Source organism: Gymnoscopelus microlampas (assembly GCF_963454915.1).
Source record: "Gymnoscopelus microlampas genome assembly, chromosome: 8".
In the NCBI taxonomy this organism is placed as follows: Eukaryota; Metazoa; Chordata; class Actinopteri; order Myctophiformes; family Myctophidae; genus Gymnoscopelus; species Gymnoscopelus microlampas.
Genome location: NC_139945.1, coordinates 8,011,430 through 8,038,988, shown reverse-complemented (window position 1 = coordinate 8,038,988; position 27,559 = coordinate 8,011,430). Strand labels below are relative to the sequence as shown.

The 27,559-nt window shown below is 41.2% G+C and overlaps 1 protein-coding gene, 1 long non-coding RNA gene and 1 pseudogene across 3 annotated transcripts; all 3 read left to right on the top strand.

Annotated features, from left to right (window-relative positions):
• The first annotated feature begins 334 nt into the window (after positions 1–334).
• Positions 335–22,771, top strand: LOC311050098 (dynactin subunit 1-like; annotated as a pseudogene). The gene is made up of 18 exons: positions 335–446; positions 1,276–1,472; positions 1,835–2,044; positions 3,434–3,661; positions 5,606–5,837; positions 7,810–7,888; positions 8,526–8,678; positions 9,434–9,538; positions 10,212–10,405; positions 10,861–10,980; positions 11,410–11,562; positions 12,317–12,477; positions 13,014–13,182; positions 13,513–13,581; positions 14,452–14,664; positions 17,816–17,866; positions 22,434–22,558; positions 22,765–22,771. The product of its transcript is annotated as a dynactin subunit 1-like (transcript).
• A 389-nt stretch (positions 22,772–23,160) lies between these two features.
• On the top strand, positions 23,161–24,188 carry LOC311050165. Its single transcript, XR_014601269.1, has 3 exons — positions 23,161–23,220; positions 23,893–23,968; positions 24,111–24,188. It is a non-coding gene; the product is annotated as an uncharacterized lncRNA (long non-coding RNA).
• Positions 24,189–24,222: 34 nt separating this feature from the next.
• LOC311050097 (uncharacterized protein) lies at positions 24,223–26,325 on the top strand (the record flags this gene model as incomplete). Its single annotated transcript, XM_084064062.1, has 5 exons — positions 24,223–24,330; positions 24,718–24,827; positions 24,992–25,110; positions 25,387–25,551; positions 26,185–26,325. Exons 1-5 carry the CDS (start codon positions 24,227–24,229, stop codon positions 26,323–26,325), a joined length of 639 nt encoding a protein of 212 aa, XP_083920188.1. The 5' UTR covers positions 24,223–24,226.
• Positions 26,326–27,559: the final 1,234 nt, after the last annotated feature.

Here is a 27,559-nt window from a genome sequence, read left to right as displayed (position 1 = left end):
GCATTAGGGTCCATTTGCTTCCATTTGTACAAAAAAAGGTCAATCTATAAGTGTGGTTCTCACAACGCTTGTATACTCGGCTACTTTTGAAAATGTTTCACAATGACCCGACCACAACAAACATTTATTTCTTAAAACATCAAAGAGTCACGGCACACTCATGGCTGCTGATGCCAAACCAGTTTATTAAGGACAAGAGAACAACAAAAACATGTGTTGTTTATATCCCACATGGTTTTTGGATAATGGATATGTTTTGTGTTTTGTGCAACCTTTAAAAAAAAAGTATTCTCTATTTCCCCACATAGCTCCCAACCCAGCGTACACGCAATGTATGACGCCGTACACCCAGACCCAGCAGACGCGCCAGGTGACTGCCATCAAACCGGCCACGCCCAGCCAGGCCACCTCCACCTTCTCCATCTACCCGGTGTATAGCAAAACAAGTTTTAAGAACACTTAAAAGATCTCTCAATAAATGTTCAAAAATAGCAGATGTACAATCTCACAGTCATCACTTCGTGCCGCGCTTCGAGCTTGTACATCTGCTATTTTTGAATAATTTTGAATGGATGCAACGTGTTCATTACTTTGCAACGTTCCCCATACATAGGCTGTCGCTCGTATTCGCTTGCGCAAAATTCACTTCAGTCGAACATAATTATTCAATGTACGCGAGTTGTGTCGCATCGGGCGTAGATGCAGAATCTTGTCACTCAAAACACAGTTTAGCTAGACTGCACATTTTAGAATGGAGGAGGAAGCCAAAAGTTCCCAGTGTTAAACACTGACGCATTTGATTTCTTTCTGAGATGCTGTGGCTTGTAGACTTAGAATAGGCTCTATGCACAGCAGCCATATTATCACTTCTTTCATAGGTGTTACCAATGATACTAATGAAGGCTCTGTTCCATTTAGTGTAGCACAGTGGTTTCCCACGACCCCCATAACTCTGAGAGTGTACAAATGTACATACATTTGTAGACTCTCAGAGTTACACACCTGCAAGGGGCCATTTGGAAGCCCATGAGGGTCCCTGGACCCCAACTGTAGACCCACTGGTGTAACAGAGTGTTTCTAGTGAGCCAACATGCACAATATCAGCACCCTGACTCTGTTTGACCAGAATGGAACAGAGCCTTCATTAGTATCATTGGTAACACCTGTGAATGTCTTCAGAATATGGCTGCTGTGAATAGAGCCTATTGATATCTTTAAAAAATATATTTTATTGAAATGCATTTCTTCATCACTGCCCCTATTCCTGCTCCATAGGTACGTCTTACTCGGGCTACGAGGCTGCCGTGTACTCTGCTGCCTCCACATATTACCAGCAGCAACAGCAGCAGCAACAGAAGCAGGCGGTGGCCGCGGTAGCCGCTACAGCAGCGTGGACGGGCAGCACCTTCACCAAGAAGCCGCCCTTCCTAAGCAGCCGCCCAAACCCCCTCAGATCCACTACTGTGACGGGTGTAAGATCAGCTGTGCAGGCCCGCAGGTGAGCACACTCACACTTGTCTCTGTAGTCCTTGGTCTTTGAAGCCTAAAGACTGGTGGGGATCACGTTGAACCTCGCCTCCCTATTTTGGGCATGTTGTTATAGACCAAAAACAAACCTGATCTACAAGCTTGTTTGAGTACCTTGAAAAGCTGTAGATCAATTCTACATTTACACTGATCAAATTAGTTTAACAAACTTTGCAGGTTTGTCCGACTTAATACATGATTAGATTTTATGCTGAAACGCCATGCTTGGCTTGCATTATACGTCCTACATTTGAAGCAAATGGTGTCTCAAATGAAGGAATAGTAACCCCCCTTCCTCTCCAACCAGACATACAAGGAGCACCTGGAGGGCCAGAAGCACAAGAAGAAGGAAGCGGCTCTCAAGCTGTCTCAGAGCAGCAGTAGCAGCAGCAGCAGTGGAGGAACCAGCAGCTCTGCCCGCGGCGTCCAGAACCAGCTCCGCTGTGAGCTGTGTGACGTCTCCTGCACCGGAGCCGACGCTTACGCCGCTCATATCCGTGGGGCCAAGCATCAGAAGGTAATGTATTTATTTTATGCTACCATGTATTACCATCATGTGTCACTTGCTCGCATAGATCAGTTCTTTTTGACCAGCGACACCATTTTACCTATGGATTAGGCTTAACCACGTAAGCACTAATTTGTACTTTGGGATACAAGCTCACAGCTTGTCTTATGAAGTTTTATACATTGACTATTTTTCAAAATTTGAGAACTTTGATAAACATATTTTTTAAGTCTTTAAACCTTTGCCTATAATGGCATGCCCAAAATGGGTAAGCCAGGATTAATGTGGTTAACTACATTAATCTACAATATTTCAACGTGTCGCACTGTGAGATTGTAGATATTTGTAAAGGGGTAAAAAAGGAGGGGGCCCATTATAGACCCCTGGCTGACACCGATAAACACATTATTTAGGAACATAATGGATTGTAAACGGTCACAAAAGATATTAACCCTCATTCAATATACACACGCCCACATACAGGCAGGCTTACTGGACATTGTGTACTTGTCTCTATACTGTGTATATTTGGCACAGATGTATGCATATATGACCGGTACGCAAGTTCTATGCTTGGTTCAGGTGTTTGGAAGGACAAAAAAAAAGAACATATTTGCATATCTGGTTTAATAAAGACATAAGCCAATACTTTTACAGCTTCATAAGTCAAGGGGAACTTTAGCTTTGACGTGTTTTGGCAATTAAAGCAAAGATGTCAACATGTGTGTTCCCAAATATGAGATTTATGATATGAGAGCATTGGCCGTACTGACGCACGCTGGAATGATTACCAACGTTTGTCTGTGACTGTGTTGTGGTATTAAATCATGCTGCAGTGTTTTTAGATCTTACCACAATACTGATATTCAGCATGATGTACAATTTATTTTTTTAAATTTCAATTGAAAAGAAAAGGGGCAATCCTTCTTGAAGGTAAAGCCTTTATTGAATAGCTATAATTTCATTTTAGAAAAAAAAACATGTGTCCACCTACAGAACTCGGCCTTTATGAATTGAATACGCAGGACCACAATGGAAACAAGCCCTCAGGGATTTTTGTGTTATCCTTTTAGCATTATTGTGTAGGCCTTACTGTGCCTCTGTACTTTTTGCAAACTGCTGATAAAGAATTCAATCAATCAAAGCCACACAGCAATTTGCATGATGCTCAAGCAATGGCTGAACATGGCTTTGCTATCATGCTGCCTAGGATGGCAAATAAACAGTGATATGTTGGATGGATGGATAGGCTTTTAGTTTAGTGGTGTTAGTTAACAAAATTCAGTGTCGTAAACATACATGTCGTTACAATACACAATGTAATTTAGATAGAAAAGGGTTTGGACAGCTGCTTTTTACAACAAACCCTCAAACGTGTTGCTCTGCTCCGTTCCCCAGGTGGTGAAGCTTCACACCAAGCTGGGGAAACCCCCATCCCTTCCACGGAGCCCAGCGTGGTCACCCAGACCTCCTCCTCCACCACGGCCGCCCCCAGTAAGACCCCCCCTCCTCTGGCCGGGGCAGCTCCAGCACCACCTCTTCGTCCCTGTCCATGGGCACCTCTTCCTCCAATGCTTCTGCCTCCACACCCACAACTCCTCCTACTACCTGAAGCCGGTCAACATAGTGAGCGGTGGCGGGGGGGGCGCTCGGCAAGAACGCGCTCGGCAACAGTCTGTCGTCTGCCAACTCCACCGCCCCCGTCAAGAAGGCCTCCGCCCCCCAAGATCAACTCTGTCGGTCAGTAGGTCCCCTTTGAATCTTGACGTCTCCTGGCGGTATTTGACAATGACTTCATTCTTCACCTTGTTGCCATTATGCTCTGTACTGTGTTTTTGCTGTATTCCTGTTTGATTAGTATAGCTCTGCATTTAACCAGTTCAACCACATGAATCCTAGCGTCCCTATTCGGGGCTCGTCGTAATAGGCAAACATTCAGTGAAAACAAAAATCGTCTCACTACACGTCACGAGGCATTGTGTGAGCTTGTAGATCGGCAGAGATTGATGAGTGATAGAAAAGGACGGGGCCAATTACAGACCCCTTGCACACCCATCTAAGTATATAGGGTTTAAGTCATTGAACCCCTATGTACTTATCACACAATGAATAAAGAAAACGACTTCCATTTTCACTTTAAAAATGATAAAACATTTTATTTTTGACAATTTGCACCTATAATGACGTGCCCAAAATAGGGACACCAGGTTGAAAGTGGTTCAAACACTCATCACTAATAAAGAGTGAAGCTGGTTTCACAGAGCGTGCTTTGCACTCAAAGGCTACATGCCAATGTCTGGATAAGTCTCTGCCAACTTGTGTAGTGATGGACGGCGACCAGGCGTGCGTTTCCAAACCTGACATTTCTTGAAGTTCTGTGCCTTGTAGAATAACAAGTGTATAACCTAGTTTAACCATGCAGTCTAATGGCCAATAGTTCACTCCTGGACTGTGATTGGCCACCCATTGTACACCCCTTCCACCCACAATGGGTGGCCCCTGGACACCCCCGCTGACTCTATTCAGCACTGTGATTGGCTAGCGAGACACATGATGAAATTAATAACCTATAAATAGGACTATGCACTTTTAAAAAAAACTTTCTTTTTAAAGTGAGCTTCCATCACTGCGATGACCACACCGCCCAATTCACATTTTTGGGGCGGTGTAACCGCCCCCTATAAGTGAGTTTTGGACACTGACCAATCCTGCACTGTGATTGGCCAATAGTCTACAACACAGTCTACACCCCTAACCCTTCCATTGTTAATGCAAATCGATACTTTTGCAAAGTCAGCCAATCACATTACAGCTAGTGTCATCACCACTAACTGTAATGTGATTGGCTGACTTTGCAAATTCAGGACTGTGATTGGCTAGCAAAACACATGACACATGTGCAGCCCTATGAATAGCAGTATGGACTTAAAAAAAAGTCATTTATCCTTTTTTTAAGTGAGTCATGTTGTGATGACCACACACCGCCCACTTCACACTGGGTGTGATTTTTGGGGCGGTGTAGCCGCCCCCTATAAGTGAGTTTTGGACACTGACCAATCCTGCACCGTGATTGGCCAATAGTCTACAACGCATTGTATACCCCTAACCCTTCCATTGTTAATGCAAATCGATACTTTTGCAAAGTCAGCCAATCACATTACAGCTAGTGTCATCACCACTAACTGTAATGTGATTGGCTGACTTTGCAAATTCAGGACTGTGATTGGCTAGCGAAACACATGACACATGTGCAGCCCTATGAATAGCAGTATGGACTTTAAAAAAAGTAATTTATCCTTTTTTTAAAGTGAGTCATGTTGTGATGACCACACACCGCCCACTTCACACTGGGTGTGATTTTTTACTATTTGAATGCAGTTTTGCGTTCTGTTAATCAAGTAACTCGTTTCAGAACTATGTCTTTGTCATTAAAAAGTAATTGGTTACAGAATTGCCTACTGAGAATAGTAACTCTTTGGAATACTCTTACATGAACTAAATTGAAACCTCATTGCGATTCCTTTCTTGTCCTGTGAATGAATAGTTTTCTTTCCACCATTTCTCTTTTAGCCGCCTCGTCGCCCCGACTCTTCAGACGATCGCTACGTAATGACCAAGCATGCAGCCATTTATCCCTCAGAGGATGAACTCCAAGCTATCCAGAAGATTGTGTCCATCACAGAACGTGCCCTCAGACTGGTGTCGGACATCATCACTGATCAGGACAAAGACGAGGGCAAGGAAGAGGACAAGGAGAAGGAGGAGAAAGAACATCAACATCTCTTTGTCTCCTCGTGTTTCTGTGTTTAAACTTCAAACATAAAATATACTTAAAGTACTAGAATGTTTGAAAAATAGCAGATCTACAAGCTCATGAGCTTGTAGATCTGCTATTTTCAAGTAGCATATTTATAAAGTAGGGCTAAAATGGCTTTCAAATAATTGTAGTGGAGTAAAAGTACAATATTTGCCTCTGATATGTAGTGGAGTAAAAGTAATTACAATAGTATATTTGAAATACTCAAGTAAAGTACAAATACCTCAAAATTGTACTTAAGTACAGTACTTAAGTAAATGTACTTTGTTACTTTACACCACTGCTAGATAGCCTGCCTGTAGATAGTGCTTTTGTAATAGTTTCTAATTGTAACACTCCTCATACTGCATGTTGTACCCTATATCGTCTTAGTAACATTATTATGTTTTCTCCATCAAAGCATGCATGCTGTACGTGTGAAACATCTTGACCGGCAGAAATACATCTGCTTTGAGGGACCACTGTCTTTTACATAATTTCTGGAGTGTGGTGAGTGAAACATTGTTCCACAGCATGCCCTATGCCATTGATGGTGTAATAAATGATTGGGGTCCATTTGGTTCCATTTTTACACTGTCTTAACATTGATTTTACAATATAAATTGGGGTCCCAGAGATAGACATGCCATTAAATGGGGGTCCTTGATATTAAGGGTTGAGAATCACTGCTAGAGCCGTAAAAGTCTTATTATTATGGGGGTCCCTGGCATATCTTTTCAAATGGGGGTCTGTGGGCTAATTGTCAATTTGGGGGGTCCTTGACATGAAAAATTGAGAACCACTGTCATATGCAACAACATGCTGGGTGTACAGTACAAGGCACAATCCATTTTATTTAGGATAGAGTGATTCAATGTCTTCGGTAGGGCTGTCAATCTTCCTCATATGATTGAATTTTCTGTGGCTATTTTAATCCATTTTTATGACACATTAATACAAATTAAATCAATTGCACAACAGATTTATCAATAAGCTTGTGCAATCTTGTTTTGTCTTCAGTTGCCAAGAAATTTGAAATTCCTAGTACCTCAGACTTAAAAGTCTATGATGACTTGAACACTGAAGTTGACGAGGAGGCGTTTCAGTTTTTTATAAAGAAACCAGACCTTGTGTGTTGGAGATTTGTTCACCCCAAGACTCAAATCCTGAAGAGTTCTGTTGCTTGTCAACATGGAGCCTTATAGCCTCATCCATACAGTCCTGGCTAACCTAAAATGTCACACAGGTATATTTTTGTACTTTTAAATGATCTTTGTTTCTATACGCCCAATGTAAGTAAAAGAGAGAAAGTGTCTGAGGAAGAACTTTGTTGGTGTGTGGATCCTTCGGTATCTAATGTGAGCTTTTTACATTACACTTGCCACAAACATTCCTCTCTTGCTAATCACACTTGTTATGTCAACATTATTGCTAGATTCATATTTCCTTAAATATACTTGGCCACCAAATGTATTGGCCTGTAGGACCAGACTGAGGAACTTGAAGGGGTCCTTGGGGGGGTTCCAGGGGGTCCCCAGCTTGATTGATTGCTAGGAACCAAATCGACCCTTAATGGGTCTTTAACTCAGAGTCTATAGCGGGAACCAAATGGACCCGTAGTGGTCCATTTGGTTCCATTTACACACTCAGACTGATGCCTTGCCATGTAGATCGGGCTCCCAGAGATGAGAATCGTATGAAATGGGGGTCCGCGACCTCATGCAAAACAAACTGGGGGTCCTCAAAATGATAAAGGTTGATAATCACTGCTCAAAAATCTATGTACACGTGTTTCTTAATGGTTTGTATCTGTCTATCTTTCTCTCCCATCCACCCCTGTCTCTCTGTCCAATGGTTCCTTGCTGTCTCTCTCATTCTTTCTCTGTCTCTGACTCCTCTCTCTACGCCACTCTCTCTATCAACCCTATCTCCCTGTGTGTATCTTTCTCTCCCACCTCTCATCATGCTGTCCCTCCAGGTACAGACGGCACGGCCTCCAGCTACCATGTCAAACAGTTGGAGGAGCAGAAGGGCAGGCTGAAGGAGGCCTTGGTCAGGTCAGTCAAAATGTGTACATCTGTTTAAAAACAACAGCAGTTGACCCAAATGGTTTCCAATCAGGAATGACTTGACAACAGCATGATAGTCATAATAACCATTATCCACAAAAGCAAGTGGTTTAAAAATAAACCACTTGACTTAAATGATATGTAAGTGTCCTCTGCTGCCTCGGACACACGCACATTGTACATTTACAATAACAAGACATAGTCTGGTTATGGCATTGCCTCCCTGTCAAATTGTAAGCAGAGTTGTACCGATACTTGTATCGGAAAAGCTGCCGATACTGCCTAAAAGGCTGGTATCTGTATTGGCGAGGATGCCATTCCGATACCACATAAATTACATGGTATTTCATTCATATTTTGATTTCTTCAATTGATGTTGCACGACTGTTTTATACTCTTACTTGTACTATTTACCTGAGAGTGCACAAATGATATACTCTCAGACCTGTAAGGGTCTATTTGGAACCCCCTCAAGGAACCCAGATGGTCCCTGAACCCCACTTTGAGAACCACTGTCCTAGATTTGTTTAAATGAGATGCGCAAGTTATGGGGATCGGTAAGGGAAAAAATGGTATCGGTTACATCTCTAATTGTAAGTTGTTAACCCCCCTGTTATGTTCACAGGACGCGTGACCTGTCCTCGTCAGAGAAGCAGGAGCACGTGAAGCTGCAGAAGCAGACGGAGAAGAAGAACGTGGAGCTGGACACTGTGAGGAGCCAGAAGGAGAAACTCCAAGAGGACTAGCCGAGGCAACTATCGATGAGCTGAAAGAACAGGTACGGACAGTTAGAGCGAATCACTATCATTTTGAAGAGGGGGTACTGTCTTCCCCTGTATAGGATATGAACCACATGCTTAAAATGAAGATGATTTCATCTTTTTCTTTAAAAAGATGACTGCTAATGCTCTTTATCGTTAAGACCTGAGGCCGATGCTGCAAATGCCTTCTAAACCAGTAGTTTTTCCAAGATCTTTCAAAAATGTAAAAAAATGGCAGATAAAATCTAAAATGACACAGATCCTTTCCCGTTTTTAAGGGGTAACATGTTCTAGTTTACTATTTCACCATATCTAAACTACTTTAATAATACATTTTACACACTTTAATTATACAATGAACAATCAAACAGCTAAGTATGCAATACACATGAACTTAATTTTATTTAACCCCACTTAAGCCCTAAAATTCTCACTTACATGCCCAAAATTGGGACGGGACGTTGAATGAAAGTGGTTAAATATTGTATTTGCTGATGCTGATATTGTCAAAAAAATAGAATGTTTAAAAGAACAAAAGCACAGCAAAAGAAACACAATACAAAGTGATGAAAAATTGTAAGAGGCAAACCATCTCGGTTAAACAGGTTTCCTTTGCAGATATGAATGTCATTCTGTCAAATTTGCAGATATTAGTGAATGGGATGGGGTGAAGTGACATTTAAATGGATATGGATAATTGTACCTGACTTTCAAACCATGTGCCTCTTGTAAGGATTGTGTGTGTGTGTGTGTGTGTGTGTGTGTGTCACAGGTGGATGCTGCGCTGGGGTCAGTGGAGATGGTGGAGACCCTGACGGAGAGGAACCTGGACCTGGAGGAGAAAGTCCGGGAGCTGAGAGAGACGGTCACTGACCTGGTCAGTGCACCTGTGTTCTTCACCCCGACTTGCATGCAATCAGTGTTTTGTTTCATAGCCCATTAAGACCTGAGGCCCATTTTACAAACGCCCTCTCAGTGGTTCTCAAACCTTTTCATGTCAAGGACCCCCAAATTGTTGTACAAGCTTGCAGCGTGGCACGAAGTGACACGTTGTGAGCTTGTAGATCTGCTATTTACAAAAGATTTGTACCGGTATACATTTTGAAAACTTAAAATGGGACATTCTGCATAAGGAATACTTTTACTTTTGGTATTTTAAAGGAATAGTTTACCCCGAAAATAACTTTCCGTCGCATTCCTAAGCCAATAATTTGATGACCGGCAGCGGTTCCGTATGGAGACACAAAGGAGATTATTTGTGTCTCCATACAGAACCGCTGCCGGTGAGTAATCGATAGAAAACGTCATTTTGGGCGTGAACTATCCCTTAAGTACATTTTGATGCCACTACTTTTGTAGTTTTACCCAAGTAAATTTTGAATACCAGACTTTAGCTTGTAACAGTTTTCCTACATTGTATTATTGATAATTTTATTTAAGTAAAAAGATTTGAGTACTCCTTCCACCACTGCATTTGGCTTTGTTCTACGCCTTACAATGTATATACTACCACACATGACGGTCGGTCCCCTCTTCTGTCCTCCCAACAGGAGGCCATTAATGACATGAACGACGAGCTCCAGGAGAACGGCAGGGAGACTGAGATGGAGCTGAGAGAGCAGCTGGACATGAGCGGGGGAAAGGTCCGCGAGGCCCACAAGAGAGAGTTGAGGCTGCCCAGGAGACCATGGCCGATTACCAGCAGACCATCAACAAGTACAGAGAGCTCACTGCCAGCCTGCAGGTGCATAGATCACTACACAGTACACACATACACGTTGTACTACTATACTTACCGCAACATTTTAGGATGGATTTTCGTTTTAAATGCATTTTTTCCCCCATGAGTTTTTTTGCCGTTTGTAACCCTGAACCTAACTCTAAATCCTAATTCTGACCCCAACCTGAATCTTTTCCTAATTGTAACCTTGGCTCTAAAAGTCTTTGTTAACAAATTCTCTTGTGGTGTCCAGGAAAATGGCCTTCACAAGGTCAATTTCTACTATACTTATGGGGACACGTGGCCCTCAAGTATATTCATAAACACACACACACACACACACACACACACACACACACACACACACACACACACACACACACACAGGAATGAGAAGTGAGCTGCTATGATTATCAGTAGGTCGTCAGTAAATGCACATTACTCACTGCTGTCTGTGTGTGCTTTTCCCTGTACACCAGGATACCAACAGAGAGCTGACCAACCAGCAGAATGCCAACGCTGAGCAGGTCCTGCTGCATCCTCCTGCAGAGATGTTTGATTTCAAGATAAAGTTTGCAGAGACCAAAGCTTATGCCAAGGTACGGCTGAGACGAATGTCAGAATGCTAGGAATCTGATTGGGAGTTGATGGGGATTTGAATCAATCCAATGACAATAAAATGTCTAAAGTGACACTTTGGTACCACTACCACAAAACTCAAGCCAAGCCATACTGGAAAGAAATGGATTGGAAAAGTTTGTATCCAGTTTAACTGAGCACTAGGCTTACGTGATCATAATTCTTGTTAATGGCATCAATGGACATTTAGTTTAAAAGTTTTACATTAATAAAAGTTTAAGAAGAGTAATGAATAGTAACCGCTCATATCATAAAATTAGGATAATCATTTCTGGATCCTAAAATTATTACGATATTTATCAATTCCGATTCCTTCATTTTCATGGGTACCTGGCAGTTTGGATATGGTTCCTAACTTCTATACCCAACCTTGACTGTGTGTCTTCCAGGCCATCGAGATGGAACTGAGGAAGATGGAGGTGGGCCAGGCTAACCGCCAGGTGTCCCTCCTCACCGCCTTCATGCCTGAGTCCTTCCTCCGCCATGGAGGAGACCACGACTGTATTCTGGTGCTGCTGCTCATTCCAAGGCTCATCTGCAAGGTGTGTGTGATCTGCAAAAAAACGAAAAAAATAGTCTGACCAATGCCACATGGGTCGATCCTGATTTTGGAGAGTCCTAGACCACTAATGTTTGACCGATCTTTTGTAAAAAAAAAGTATTTTAATGTGTTTAACAACATAAGCCCTGTTCATACATTTTCAGAAATAGCCTATCTACAAGCTCACAATGTGTCGTGAGCTTGTAGATCGACTATTTTTGTTATTGTTTTGAAAACGTTTGTTAATGTTCACTTAACTCATTGGCTGCCAGCTTTTTTAATTTTTACCTACAGTAGGCTGCCAGACTTTTTCGATGAGAAAAAAAAGCACTTAGGAGCCGAGATGCATCATTTTTAAGTTTTAAGGTACAAGGAAGTGGATGGGAGTCTAAATCTTCGGTAAATCATATCTCCTTGGTCTTTGGGTTTAAAAAAAAAAAAAAAAAAACTTTTATTTTGAATTTTTTTTTTTTTGAAAGAACGCAGATCTGCGTCCTTGGCAGCCAACGGGCTTTTGCGCAAATGAACGCAGATCTGCGTTCTTGGCAGCCAATGTGTTAAAATGACATGCCCAAATAGGTAGTAGGGATACTCTGTTGAAAGTGGTAAAACATTTGGACACATCTGCTGCATAATTACAATACTGATCGTCGACAAATAAGTAAAACAATGGCCATATATCAGCCAACCGATGTATCGCTCAGGCTCTGCTTACCACCTGTTCCCAACATGTCCGTGTGTCATTTCCCCTGCAGGCGGAGTTGATCAGCAAGCAGGCCCAGGAGAAGTTTGACCTGAACGGTGACCCCCTGCAGGGAACCGCGATGAGGGGATCCCGTGGAGAGCAGCTCAGCTTCGCCTCAGGACTGATCTACTCCCTGGGCCTGCTGCAGGCCACTCTGCACAAATATGAACAGTGAGTGACTATCGCACATGAGAGACTAAATTGGGAATGTTGTCATTGGAGAATATACCCACCATGCTAAAACTTTATAACAAGATTCCAAATAAATTAAAAGATTCTGGTAATGCTCCATGTTGCTATCCAGAACTGAACACCTTTATTCCCAATGTATTGAACATCTTCAATAAAAATTCAGTCCAATGAGAGACAACTTTTCTCGCTCGTATTTCGTTTATAAGTTTTGTCCTCTGTTAACTACTTAAGCCCTACATACTTACCGTCATACCGTATGACGAATAGTGAAACTAGCAATTCTACAAGCTCACAACAATCTGCTATTTTTGCTGCAAGGGAAAGTGCAACATTGTATGTATCATATTGGTCCCTGAATCTGAACAAAGCAAACGCACTACTGGTTTGAAAACACACTTAATGCATTACTTTTGAGTGTCCTGTGTATCACAAAAACCTTAACGTTATCGGTCTCTCCACTCTCGCCACTTCTAACATTATCTGTCCTTCCATTGTCATGTCCTCCTCTCATCCAGGGCTATGAGTGGCTGCAGTGTGGAGGTGTTTAAGAGGATGGGCACGCTGTACTCTGAAATGAGCGTCCACGAGCGCTCTCTGGACTACTTCATCGACCTGCTGCACAAAGACCAGCTGGATGAGACCATTCAAGTGGAGCCACTCACCAAGGCCATCAAATACTACCAGGTAACAACAATACAGGACCTCTAGGCTGCCATCTAGCATTTAAAACATGCACACATTTGTGTGTGTGTGTGTGTGTGTGTGTGTGTGTGTGTGTGTGTGTGTGTGTGTGTGTGTGTGTGTGTGTGTGTGTGTGTGTGTGTGTGTGTGTGTGTGTGTGTGTGTGTGTGTGTGTGTGTGTGGTGTGTGTGTGTGTGTGTGTGTGTGTGTGTGTGTGTGTGTGTCTCTCTCCATGGAAAAACTGTGCATGTGTCCGGTCTGCATTAATACGCATTCAACGTATTCATGCTTGTTACTTGTCTGTAAGTAACTCACTACTGTTGTGTCCTCCAGCATCTGTACAGCATCCGCCTGGCGGAGCTCACAGAGGACTGCACCGTGCAGCTGGCTGACCACATCAAGGTATTTCAACGCCTTGTGATTTTATTTTGTCTTTATTTATTTTTTGTTGGTGTTTGCTGGGTTACATGTCGCCTTTCCGACGTTAACGAACCCTATACCTAACCCTAACCGCACGCGGAAGCCACTAGTCGGAGTGGCGAGATGTCGGAATGGAAGGCGGTTACCGTTTGCTGCTGTCTGCTGCACCTTTAATGCGGTCACACCCCTGCCCGTTAAAGCCGAAAGCAAGCTACGTACGGTGCAACTGTGAAGACAAACGGATCTAACAAAATAAGACTAAGGAAGTTTATTTTGTAATTTGGTGATTTTTTTTTTATTCTGTTGTGATTTGGCACTATAGTCAAATTTAACAAATTGTCTCAAGACAGTTTACATATAGAGCAGAGACCCAACGTTTCCCCCCCTGAGAGAACATTTGGCAACAGTGGCAAGGAAAAAACTCTCCTTTTAACCACTTAAACCCTATACTTAGTTGACTGGATTCCCAAGAACTCTATTCTAGATCCACTCCTGTTTTCGCTCTACACTGAAATACATTGTCATCAAATGTTTGCCCCAGAATAGGGTTCATGTGGTTATTGGGAAGAAACCTTGGGCAGAACCAGGCTCTAGAGGGTGGGCGCCCCTGAGATACAGGGGAATGGAGAGAGAGAATAAGTGCCTGGTGTGCATTGATTCAAGTTCTCGCCACAACTGATTTCAGTCATTTGTATTCCATAGAAGCCAGCATGTCTTCTATGGCATCATGTTGCGCACCTATGCTGTCAATGCGCCTGCGACTGTTTCACAAATCACACATTACGACTTGGTCATACAAACCTTTTTCAGTCGTGAGATTGTATTTTGCTTTAATCCATGGGTGTGTCTCAGTTCATCCAGAGTGGCCTGGACTGTGTGGCAGTGGAGTCGGCTCGCCTGCGGGCCTTCCTGACCGCCGGTCAGGAGAGCTCCAGCCTCTGCATCCTGCTGAAGGACCTGGACACCTCCTGCTCCGACATCAGACAGTTCTGGAAGAAGATCCGTCGCCGCATGCCCGGAACGGACGTGATGGGAGCACCCGCCGCTGTCATATTTGGACCACAGGTACACATACACCCATTCTACTGTCTGTACGGGTCAGTGATTCTCAAACCTTTGAATTTCAAGGACCCGCCCCCCCCCCCCCCTAATTCTTATGTGCACTAGGGCACAGACCCCCATTTGGTGCAATTCATCTCTGGGGTCAATTCTTCATCTCTGGGAACCCCAATCCACCCTGTAAAATATGTTTTCAATTTAAAAAAAAGCTACTTTTTGATATAATCTTTCACTGATATATTTTTCACAATGACCATTCCACATACAGGTAAATGTTGTTTGACAACTTCTCTTAGAGTGTTTGCCCCTGACAACCGGGAATGTATTTCTTTATGTACTTTTACAGTTAATAACAGGATTCCCACGGTCATGAATTTCCTGGATATATTTTGAAATGAGAAAAACTGTCTGCCAGGCCTGGAAAATGTTTGGAATTCATCAAATGTTTTGGAAGATGTTTGGATATACATAGTTTTTGGCTATTGATTTTGTTCATAAAAAACATGTCTGACATTTCATGAAATATGTAACATGGTAAAATGCAGTGCTGCGTGAGAGCTGCCTATTATACAGAACATCACGTAACAAAAATAATACATCTACAAGCTAAGAACAAACGTTGTTAGCTTGTAGATCTGTTCTGTCGCGTGACGCCTTTGCTCGAGGTCTGTCTTGGGGCATTGATGGAGTAAGAGCCTCATTATTGCCACCATACGATTGATATAGGCCTGGAAATAGGGTGAAAAAGTTATGGAAAAGTTTTGAAAATGACCAGGTAAAAATGTGTGGGAACCCTGACCAGTGCTTTAAAATATTACTGTCTATCCCTGTGTTTCCCCTCCCTTTTTTTTACTTCCACTTAGATGGTTGAAAAAAATCTGAAGGACAGACCTGGCGGAAAGAGGATCCTTACCGAGTATGCTCGGACAAAAAGCCTAACGGATACCAGAAGATGCGACATGGTGAAGATATTGGTTGCACACATGGCAAGTGAACATGGGTATGTTGTCATCTAAAAATTATGCACCCAATACACAATTTTGGTTGTACTTGGTGCAGGCCAAAATCCTCCTTTTTGCAGAAGGCAGCGGCACAGCAATACTTTTGTTTGGATCTCATACGTGTGTGTGTGTGTGTGTGTGTGTGTGTGTGTGTGTGTGTGTGTGTGTGTGTACTGTAGGACGAGTCCTTCAAGGCGTGTTAACCCTGCAAGGCCCAGTGTGATCGCACGATCACATGTATGTTTTATAAAGAAATGAGTTTAAATCATTTTTCTTTTCTGTTGTTTTTTATTTTTTTCACCTCTAAATCCTCATTGGGTCCTATTGTTTAGTCTTACAATGCCATTGGCCAGGATATTTGCATATAAATACCCCCCACAGAGCCAGGAATCATCACAACTTGAAAAGAATCTGGGCCTTGCAGGGTTAAAGAGGACTATGCAAAGGGCATCACTGCCTTATTCCCATACCTGGCCGATCCCCAGGGAAATTTGGGCTATGTAAGTACATAAAACACCAGTCTAACGCACATTTACACATGCTCATTAAAACCAAATGACACTTTCCCCCCCTCTTTTCTTCTTGTGTTTTAGGAACAGTATTACAGTCCAGTCGATGGGAGTGGGTTTCTGGCATGGCGAGTGAAATCACTTCAAAAAGAAGCATCAGAGGGACAAGAAAAGAGCTGAAATGTTCAGCCACTGACGGGTGTGTGATTTTGATTGTAGCTAGAATTTAAGGCTGAAGTCACATGTTCACACACACACACACACACACACACACATACACACACACACACACACACACACACACACACACACACACACACACACACACACACACACACACACACACACACACACACACACACACACACACACACACAGGAAGAACCAGTGCAACATGTCATGTTTCCCCCAGTCCACTGTCTAGCAACTGTGAAGATGGATCCTTATAGTAAATGCATATCACTGGAAAGTATTGCAGCAGTATATGTGGTTTCTACACTGTTACAGGTGGTCCAAATGCTGGCGACAGAGCTCCCGTCTGTGAGGAAAACCAGCTAACCACAGAAACCCAGTGTCGTGAGGCCATTGTATATGTGGCTGTATGTATGTATGTATGTGGCTCTTCAACTGCCTTGCATTAACCCACTAAGACCTGAGGAAGCGTCTGTGTCACTTTTTCATTTGAGCCAAAAAGCATTATTTTACACTTTGACTATTCAAAAATACAGATATATATCCCCTCCCCTCCTCTCCTCTCCCCTTCTCTCCTTCTCTCCATATCTACAAGCTCACTGTGAGTTTAATGTTTGGAAAATAGCAGATCTACAAGCTCACTGTAAACTTGTTGCCTTATTTTAAATAGCCGATCGACAAGCTCACTTGTCAGCTTGTAGATAACTTGTGAGCTTGTAGATCTGCTATTGTCACTATATTTATATAGTGACAAATATATATTTGTGTCTAAAATACAGTATTTTTGCTTGACATTTTCAGCTGTGGCGTGGCTGTACACCGGATCTGATATCTTGGCCAACACAGCTGTGGACTGAGGGGACCGTCCCAGACTGCACTACTGCAAGGTTTGTTTAACATAACATGACACATGTGCAAATCAAAACCTTTTAGATCTAACTATCTAATGTTAGCATATGGACATTTTCTTGTGGTCAGTCCATTGTCCGTTTTTAAGGAGGCATTGCCAATATATATACTCTGTAGCTTAACTCTTTGACTGCCATATGAACAGTGTAATAGTGTGCCACTGCTGCCAGCAAAAACAGTGATTTTTACTGTATCAGTTTGCATAGAAAAATACTGTACTTGTACTTCTATCCACTACAGCTCAGAGGCAAATATTGTACTTTTAATCCACTACAATTGTTAGAAAACTTTAGTTACTTTGTAGATTTTGGTTATTGTTTAAAAAAACATAGGGTACATTAACCACTTCAGCCCCATTTAAACTTTGGCTATTTGAAAATGGCAGATCTACAAGCTCAAAATGCAACATGTTGTGAGCTTGTAGGCTTACAAGCTCACTTGTCAGCTTGTTGGACACTTGTCAGCTTGTAGATCTGCTATTGTCTATTGATATGCATGTACTTTCATAGCTTTGTGTCTAAAATATTGTATTTCTTTTTTTTACAGCTCCTGCTGCGGACCCAGGTGACAGACACACCATCCCAGGCCTACTGCAAGGTGTGTAACTATCTAATGTTGGCTTATTGACATTGTCTTGGGGTCAAATACTAGGTTGTGGGGGTCTGTGGTTTAATGCATAGGCTTAAAAATGGAAGCTCTTTGACATTACAATAGTTTGAGAACCACTGGTATTCAGGTGACAAGTATATGTTGCTTACATTTTCTATAGTTGTCAGCTAATAATAATAATAATAATACATTTTATTTATAACGCACTTTACATTCTCACGGATGTCAGAGTGCTACAGATTAAAAACAGAGCATAAAAACAGCATAGGCAACAAAACAATTACAATAGACCCAACCACGCTAAACTAAAGGGCCAACTTTTAGAAATTATAACTCAATACGAAAAACAAACAAAGTCCATGAAAAATTAGAAAAATGCTTTTTTTAAAAGGTAGGTTTTTAGTCAATTTTTAAAAGCATCAGTGGACTGTGGCGCTCTCAGGTGGTCTGGGAGGGCATTCCACAGACATGGGGCTGTGTGGCAGAATGCCCGGTCGCCCATGGTGCGGAGGTTGGTGTCAGGCACGACAAGAAGGTTGGTGTTGTTGGAGCGGAGGCTTCGGGTGGCAGGTTTTGGGGTGAGGAGTTCTTTGAGGTGGGGGGGGGGGGTTGCCGTAAATGCACTGATGGGTGAGAAGGGAAATCTTGTATTCGGTCCTGAAGGAGATGGGGAGCCAGTGAAGTGAGCGGAGGGTGGGTGTGATATGGTCATATTTTCGCACTCTCATCAGGACCCTATCAGCGCTGTTTTGGATGTATTGGAGCCTTTGGAGGCTCTTGTTAGGGATCCCGATGAGTAGTGCATTGCAGTAATCCAGCCTGGAGGAGATAAAGGCGTGGACGAGTCAGCTGACTGAAAGGTGATAATAGGGGGGTGATTAGAGGTGTGGTTATCCATATGTGGCCAATATTTCAGCACAATATGACAGTTTTCAAGATGGATCTTGGCACTGTTTCTTTGCTATTGTCCAGTTTATAGAAAGCTATATGCTGATAGCCATCATTGCTTTGTGTTTGTTTAGTAACAGGGAACAGCCTGTCTCTGCAGGTCCTTTTTAAACAGAAAATTAAGGGTGTGTTGGCAATTTCATCCAACCATAATCAACAACTTGATTGTATAGGATGTGTCCTGTATGAGTTCTCTCTCCTGATTGGATGAAATTGGTCTCTCAAAATCACAATTTAGTTTTAAAGGCAGTTACTGTATTCACCCAGAAGCAGTATAATAGCAGTCGCACCCCTACTTAAGTAAGACTGTGTTTGCATACTGGTACAGTGGTGTAGTTAACTGGTATAGTTGCTGTGTTTTCACGTCGTGGATGCAATGTATTATTTAGTATATTCGTTTCCATTTGAAAGTATGCTTTAATAAGTACCTGGCATACAAACATGCTCACTTCTGTGTGCCTACGTGTCTTTGGGTCATTCCAGGGCCAGTGTTTAAAGGAGGAGTTCACCCAAAAAATTACTTATTTTCTATCAATTGCACACCCTATGAAGCCTTGAATCCATGGATTATTTTTTGTTTTTGTCGCATTCCTAAGCCAATAATTTGATTCCCGTCTCCTACCAGCTAATGTATCCGGTAGGAGACACAAAGTAGATTATTTGTGTCTCCTACCGGAAATACACACGGTCATCAAATTATTGTCTTAGGAATGCCACAAAAACAAAAATAAATCCATGAAATCAAGGCATAAATCACAGTATTATTCATATTGTAGCATTGTTTTGTCTTTTTTCATAACTATTGATTGTGAAGCATTTGTTTGAAAAGAACACTAACACTTGTTTCCCTTTTTTTCAGAAGCCGTCCAGCACTGACATGTTTTTTTGCCTTTAACCTTTTTCTACTTTTCAGGAATGTTCTTTGTGAATAATTGTCATATTTCTAAGATAATTGCATTCCATTTATGTTGTGGCTCGTGAACCGGTAGTACCCAATTTCTATAACACAATATTGGCCATCCCTGAATTTAATAACAAACTCACACATGAAATAATCAATTCTAACAAATGCATAACAAACTATTTTGGATTGTATACTGCCTTTTCATGACCCACTACCTTATATTTACATGTGCATGTTGTAAATGTTTAACTCACCATTTGTTTTTAGGGCTGTAAGACTGTAACACTTATTAGGACTAAATTATTTTTTAATTCATTTTGACAAAAAATGTAATTTTATTCAAACAGCCAATATACACTTATTAAAATAGGACTTAATTTCCTAATTAAACTAATAAATGTAATCCCAAAATAATTATGGAAAATGTTACACATTGATTCATTGATAAATACAAAATTAGATATCTACAAAATACACTTTGAGATAATTAACTTAATCAATATAGTTGCAGCCCTACAATTTGTACCTATTTTTTCAGAATGTTACATGTTGTTTAATAATATATTAATATATTTACCAGGAGCTTGCTTGATCCCCTTTTTTAACAAATGGGTCGGTGCAAGAATTTTTTTCCCCGTGCACTCCTAAATTGGCTGAAATAGGAGGCGGGTTTTTTGCTTCACCCTGGAAAATATTGAATTTACTTAAAAGTTAGAATATAATTTTGGATAATAACAGTAATAGTAGTAATAATAATCATTATAGCATCAACAATATATCTGTCAATAATAAACTGTTTACAGGCATTGTAATAGTTACCATACTATATAATTGTATAATTATCAATAATAACTATAATTAACCTATATATAGAATCATAAAATATAACCATACTATTATTACATATATAATCATAATAACAACAACTATAATAACAATAATTGATAGGACATTATACCAAATATATTGATGGTGTTGCTTACAGTAAAGGTACCAATAATACAATTGTGTTAATAAATACTTTAAACTATATCTGCTCTGCTTTGTCTCTACTTATTATTCTTTTTACCATGTGGTTGAAAAGTGAATCTATATGTTTGGTAATGTATTTAGTTGCATGTATTTAACATTTACAATGAATACAGATGTGTGTTGTTTTTTTTTGGAATTACTATTCATAATCAGAAGGGTTCTTCACTACTAAAGCTGAACAAAAAGTGAAACTTTGGAATGTAACATCTCTTAATACCTAAGCCCATACACATATGAACATAATACACAAAAGTTTTTTGTTTAACTGACAATAATTTTTGCCTTCTACAATCTGGTGTTTTAATTTATTTGACCAACTTATCCACTTAACGGTTTGATCCATGCAAGAGTCAAAGCTTGTAATTGAAAGTGTTGTCAGACTATAATCTCTGCCTGCTGGACAAAATGGACTTCAATCCCTCTACTGTGTGTAAAACTGTGAAGCAATCTACATGGACATTAGAGCTTAACCAAAACTCCTGCCTGGTGATGACAAGTCTGTCACAATGTAGGCTAAACAAAAGTTTTTCATTGTGGTATTGACGCCATTCAGTAACATTGATGTGCCTGATATGCTGGGGAGTATCTATTTTACAATATACAAAATGGTATGGCTTCAACCCAGCTACTAGCCAGGTCGACATGTATCGTAATGGTTCCACATGTATTATATGGTGAGACATTCCCAAGTACATTACAAGGTATTTAATATCTATCATCAGGCTGGGGGAAAATAAGTGCTGAATCTTATACTCACAAAACATGACATCATAATATATGGAAAACGTTAAATGTCTTCTGAGTATTTACAACTTGTTTGCAAATAGCAGATATGCCATTTACTCTATATACACAGGGTATTGTCTCCTCTCAATATCTCAGATCAGAACAATAAGGTAAACAAAAAAAGGCAAGTTTGCTTTAACAATAATTTATTTTGAGATCTTCAACACCACTGGAGACTGGACTGTGAACTATGTGACGATGGATTCCTTGGACCCCCATGGCCGCAACCCAGAACTCTGCGTCGGCGCAACCACACTTTGCAATTTCCCTGAATTGTGAAAATTCTAGTTCAGTCTTATGCTAGATGTGCTCCTGTTTCTGCACAACATTGTAACAGGGCCTTTTATTTATATGGTATATATTTTACCACGAATGTTCGTATTTTACCACGAATGTTCCATTTTCGTATGAAAATCTTGTACATATTGTGTGTCTTGTGACGATTGGGTCCAATATTTAGTTCAGTAACCATGGAGCTAAGGAATGGTTCAGAAGCTGTGTTCACGTTCACAAAATGAATATTGGAATTGGTCTATTTGTTCAATTTGATGCCTCTTTGTTATGCATCTTTTGGGAGGCCAAATACAGGCTTATATTTTTGTAACTGTCATTATTCGACTGTTCTCTTGGGATAAAAAAAACTAAAACAAAACAAAACAATTAAACGTCAACGGTATAGTTTGAATTAACGGCTTGCTCCTCCGGACGCGAAACGTAACGTCTGGGGGGTGACAGATACATTTTTTACACCCACCCTTTGTTATTGTGGTCCAAGTGAAGACGATGATTACTTTTAATTGAAAGTCATGTGTAATAATTAAAAGTAACTTCCCCTACACTGTCTATGAATTGACCTTCCTTCTCTCCGTGTCTTCCGGGTTGCAGTTGGAGGTTCTTCACCTGCTGTCTCCAGAACAGAAGGCTGAGCTGCTACTGAGGCCTGAGGTTGCAGGCCTGGACAACGGGACCCTCAGCCTGATCTTCCACAGCTTGATGACCGGTGGTCCTGGGCCCACCCCCACCTCCACCCCCGGATACACATACACCTCACATAGCCCCTACTCACCACTACCACCACCACAGAATAGCTTCAGAGAGGTTGCATAGCTTTAAATATTATACATTTCTTTCATCCAATTAAACTTTTACCAGATTGTTGATGGTAATCTTCATAACCTTAAACAATATTATTTTGTTCTTTTTGAAACACTTGCAGGTGGTGAATGGGTTGATGGGAGCTTTCAGACCTGTTGGGAGCCTCGTCAGTGAGTTTGTGTCTCTCACACGTGAGGTACATACAGCGTACATACATATACTATATGCATATATGAGAAGCCAATTACTTGTTTTTATATGACTAGTTTATTATGGTTATGCATATTACATCTGCTAACCTGACATGACCCTGACATTCCTATCTATCTGTTGCTCTCCAGAGAAATGTATCCGAGATCGGAAGCATGACTCTGACCCAGACCCTGCTGAACTGGACCCTAGCTGAGCTGGCTGGCATGTACACGCCACATGATACGTCCATAGCCCAACCAATGGAAGAGTTTGATGTGACAAATGTGGAGGATTGGTTCAACCATGTTGTACCGCCACTATTACAGAGATTCTTACCCCATGGGCAACTCCCTGACCAAATCAAGTATGCCTTCCACCAAGTGTTGTAAGTACAATTCATATTCTTTCATACAGTGAGTAGATGCATGTACAGTCCAGCGTCCATGTCTTTCCAATTATGTTGTGCAGGCTAGTCTTGACCAAAGTCACAGATTTTCCTGGATGAGCCGAACTAGTTTAATTAAGAGTGCCGGTGGTGTTAGTGGACTTCTGTTTCCTTTCACATTCAACACAACACAACACAAAATAATGGAAATCAACAAAAGGGCAACGTTTATTTATGGATTAACTCAAAACGTTTCTTTGAATATTACATGCGAGATAGCAAATATTGAGTGAGTAATAACTGGAATTGTTGATTGTAACCTTAAACAAGTGACCTAAGCAAGGCAGGACACAAAGATTACAAAAGGAAAGACAAACACAAGCCCTTTACTAAGATGTGAACACAGGGTAGGTGGCTGAACAAAGTTAAAATTATTAAAGGGAACTTAAATACAAACCGACGCAAGGAATTTGTCACTTTGTGATAGTGAACCTAACAAGACAAAGGTCAACAATGTCCTGCTTTTGGAGTGATAACAAAGGTCAGCCTCTGGGCACCCTCTGGTGGCCATCCAGAAATATTGCAGGTTATGTCCTTTGTAAGTCCCTTGTTTCGTCCACTGTCCATTATCTATGAATATGATGCTGATTATTGTGCTTGCTTGTTGAACAGCTATTTGGACATGGGCAATGACACCACTGAGGTCCAGGACACTTGCAGCATCACCCTTGAAGAAAGATCATGTGGCGTGAGAAGGCTTTATTAATTGTTTCTGAATTTCTTTAATTTAAATGTATTACACAAAGGATTCCAAATTCTATTCTAGATGTCGTCGGATAGGAAAGTCATGCCTGTACATCCATTATCCTTCTCCCCATCTCTTCTACCAGCTTACCAACGCAGTGGAAAATGTGGCCCGTTTCATGCACTGTGCTGCCCGTAGCAACCTCACTATGTCAGAGTCGATGATACCCAGGAGAACCTGGAGGACCCAGACTTCATCAGGATGTGGTTCCAGATCAAACTGCTGCCTCTGCTGCCTACAGTTCCCATAAGCCTCCTCGACTGCCTCAGCTTTAAGAACTTCACCTGTCCTGTTTACCAAGCCCTGTGAGTTGTCCCGTTTATAAAGGGAATGCTATCTTCTCTAGAACATAACTGTTTCCCAAACATTTTCAGCTTGAGACCTGAAAGATACATTTGGTGACTTCCTGGGACCTAAACTTTTAAGAAAAATCATTATGAATTATAAAGTATGCATATTTAAAAAATGTATTTCTTAAAATCTTCTGAAAATCTTTTGTATTCCTTTTCCTTTTCTTTAATTTCTGAAAATCTGTTGATTTAAAAAACTTTACCTTACTTTAATTCATAAAACCTGGTCTGTGACCCAAAAATGGGTCAAGAGTAAGACCCTACGTTTGGAAAACACTTATAGTCGAAATACACAAAATAGTCCCGGAATAATGATACATTTCTTTGCATTGCTGGGTCCAGAGTAAAAGACCTGAGTCATCATATGCGTCTCATGGATCCTGATCACAACCACAGCCCAGTGATGTACGAACACTTCATCCATTCCTTCTTGCTACATCACAACACGTCCGGTAAGTGAACCAAGTAGCCATAGCTAGAGACAAGCTCAGAGGACCATTTGTCTGCAGATGTACAGGAATTTCTGTTGCTTTCAGGGTACATTTTTGAGTAAAACATTACTCTATTCTAATACTTTACTATTATAGCCTACACTGACTTGTGTATTTATCTTCAGATCCTCAGTGTGTCTCCTCATCCAGCCATAGTGCAGAATGGCTGGAGGAGAACTTTGGATTCTTCTCCATGTTCGCCCCCATCACAGACTTCTATGACCTCAACCGTGACTTCTCTGGAGTGAGTGTGGATAATCTGAACATTTTTACTGAAAACATTGATTTGATTGTTTGTACTTGACACTACAATTTCAGTAACTTAATAACCTTTCAACCTGGCGTATATTTTGGGCATGTCATCACAGGATTGCAAGATTTTCAAAAACGTAATAGCTGATTTGCGAGTGTGACATTATAATTCGATTACGTATAAAATAGGGCTTCAGTGGTTAAATCTCATATCCTGCCCTCTCCCATTATGTCCTGTCTGTCTGTCTCTTGTCTTAAACGTGTCCAGATGGAGGTTCTACACCTCCTGACTCCGAAGCAGACTGCAGAGATGCTGCTGGTGCCTACTCCTCCAGAGAAAGACGTCATCATCCATGCAGTGTTTGACCATCTGACACAGTCTCAAGGAGACTTTCCTGAGTTCCTGCACCACCTGGTTCTGCTCGCTAGAGAGGTAACCTCATCTGTAGAGCGTCTTATGACAGCTTAAAAAACGTACAGCAAAATATAATAGTAATTATAATAATAATAATTATTATTATAATGCATTGACTTTTATTTTATTTCTTAGGTTAAGCCACCCTGTGATGTCTACCAAGTCATGTGAGTGTGTTGTGATGATGTTAAATGGCTTACATTTTAAAGGGGCTACACCATGAATGTAAAAAAAAAATATTATATATAAATATTGCCCCCCAACAACCCTGTGGTCAACAATTGGTATTTTTCTGGTGCGCCTGGCGTATTTCATCCAATTAGATGATAATAACTTCATGAAGACATTTGGAAAGTCTGTTTCCAATGTATTTTGCATTGTATTCTTGCGTGTGAGGCTGTTGTCCTTTTACCATAATATGTAATATTGTCTGACCACATTACCACCAAGATAAAAGTCTTGTAAATGTATTGCATGAATGAACAGGTATCGCAAATAAAGTGATTCCAGTTGCAGTGGCAGGCAGTGTAATCAGTGTAAAAGTGAGAAAACATAATGCGTTGTGATTATATTTACACGTTTTTGCATGTGTGTTCGTAAATGTGTGCAGTACATGTATATGGCACTAACACATTTTTTGTCGCCATCAAGGCCAAGGCCATCATTTCCAAGTATCTGACTAAGGCGGGCAACAGTCTTGGCAGTGCAGAGCTCAGTTGTGTCAAGGGACCCAACCTGTGTTCCCTGGATACCAGTGTCCTACAGACCATCTCAGAGGACACCCTCAGGTGAGGGGTGTTGGGGAGGGAGCCAGTAGTATCGTAAATCATGTTTACTTTAGTATTTCTTCACTACTTGCACACACTTGAACATCGACATTAATCCAAAAAACTATTATTATAAAAAATAAATTGGGAATATTTTGGGCTTTATTGACAGTGTATAGTAGAGCGAGACAGGAAACAGGGAGAGAGAGATGGGGAATGACATGCAGCAAAGGTTGTCGGGACTGGGATTCAAACTCACGACACTCTGTCAGACTGTATTAGAGCCTATATATGGTATGCGCCTGGACCGCTAGGCCAATGGGCGCCCCACCCAAAACTATTTTTAACCTAATTAACCCTGGCATCCGTATTTTGGGCTGGCAAAAATAAGAATCAATTATTTTTTATAGAAATAAAAGTCCTAATAATAATAATTCACGCATTTTCACAAATAAAAAAGAAAGTAGTAAAATTAGCATACATTTCTACAAGCAACATCGTACAACAAATTATAAAAGAGTGATGTGTGTGATTCCATGACATATTAGCCAAAAGGTAAATAAGATATGTAAGGGACTGAATTTTAGAGACTGAATAAATTACATTTGTGTTTGAAAATGTGGTAGCACTCTTTTGAGATGTGTGCTGTGTGTCTCCTGGTGTTTCCAGTAATTCCAGTTTGCTGGTAGTGTCCAGCTGTACGCTGGAGAAGAAGAAAGTGCTCTTTAACATCGCAGAAAAAGCCTTCTCTGGACTCAGCCGCACTACAGCTATCAGCACTACCAGCTTCCAGAATACAGAGCCATTTTTGGGTAAGCAAGCATTCATTCACATGTACATGCGTACAAACACATACTGTATATTGCAGTGGTTCTCAAACATTTCCATGTCAAGGCCCCCAAGTTCATACACAACTGTCTGTACTGTAATGTATACCAGTGGTAATAGCCTAACTCAAACATCCTCACAATGTCTCAAATTTCTCGCGCACGCACACGCACGCACACACACACACACACACACACACACACACACACACACACACACACACACACACACACACACACACACACACACACACACACTTCAGAGATGGATAAATTCAGTATTTTCTTTATGACCTGTAGGTGGTGCATCCCTTTCCTATGTGAGAAGTGCCGCTGCCTCCAATGTCAACATGGACATGGATACCTTCGTCAATCTGGACCCGAGTGTTGTACAGGTTAGTGGCGTGTGCGTGCGTACGTGCGTGCGGCCTT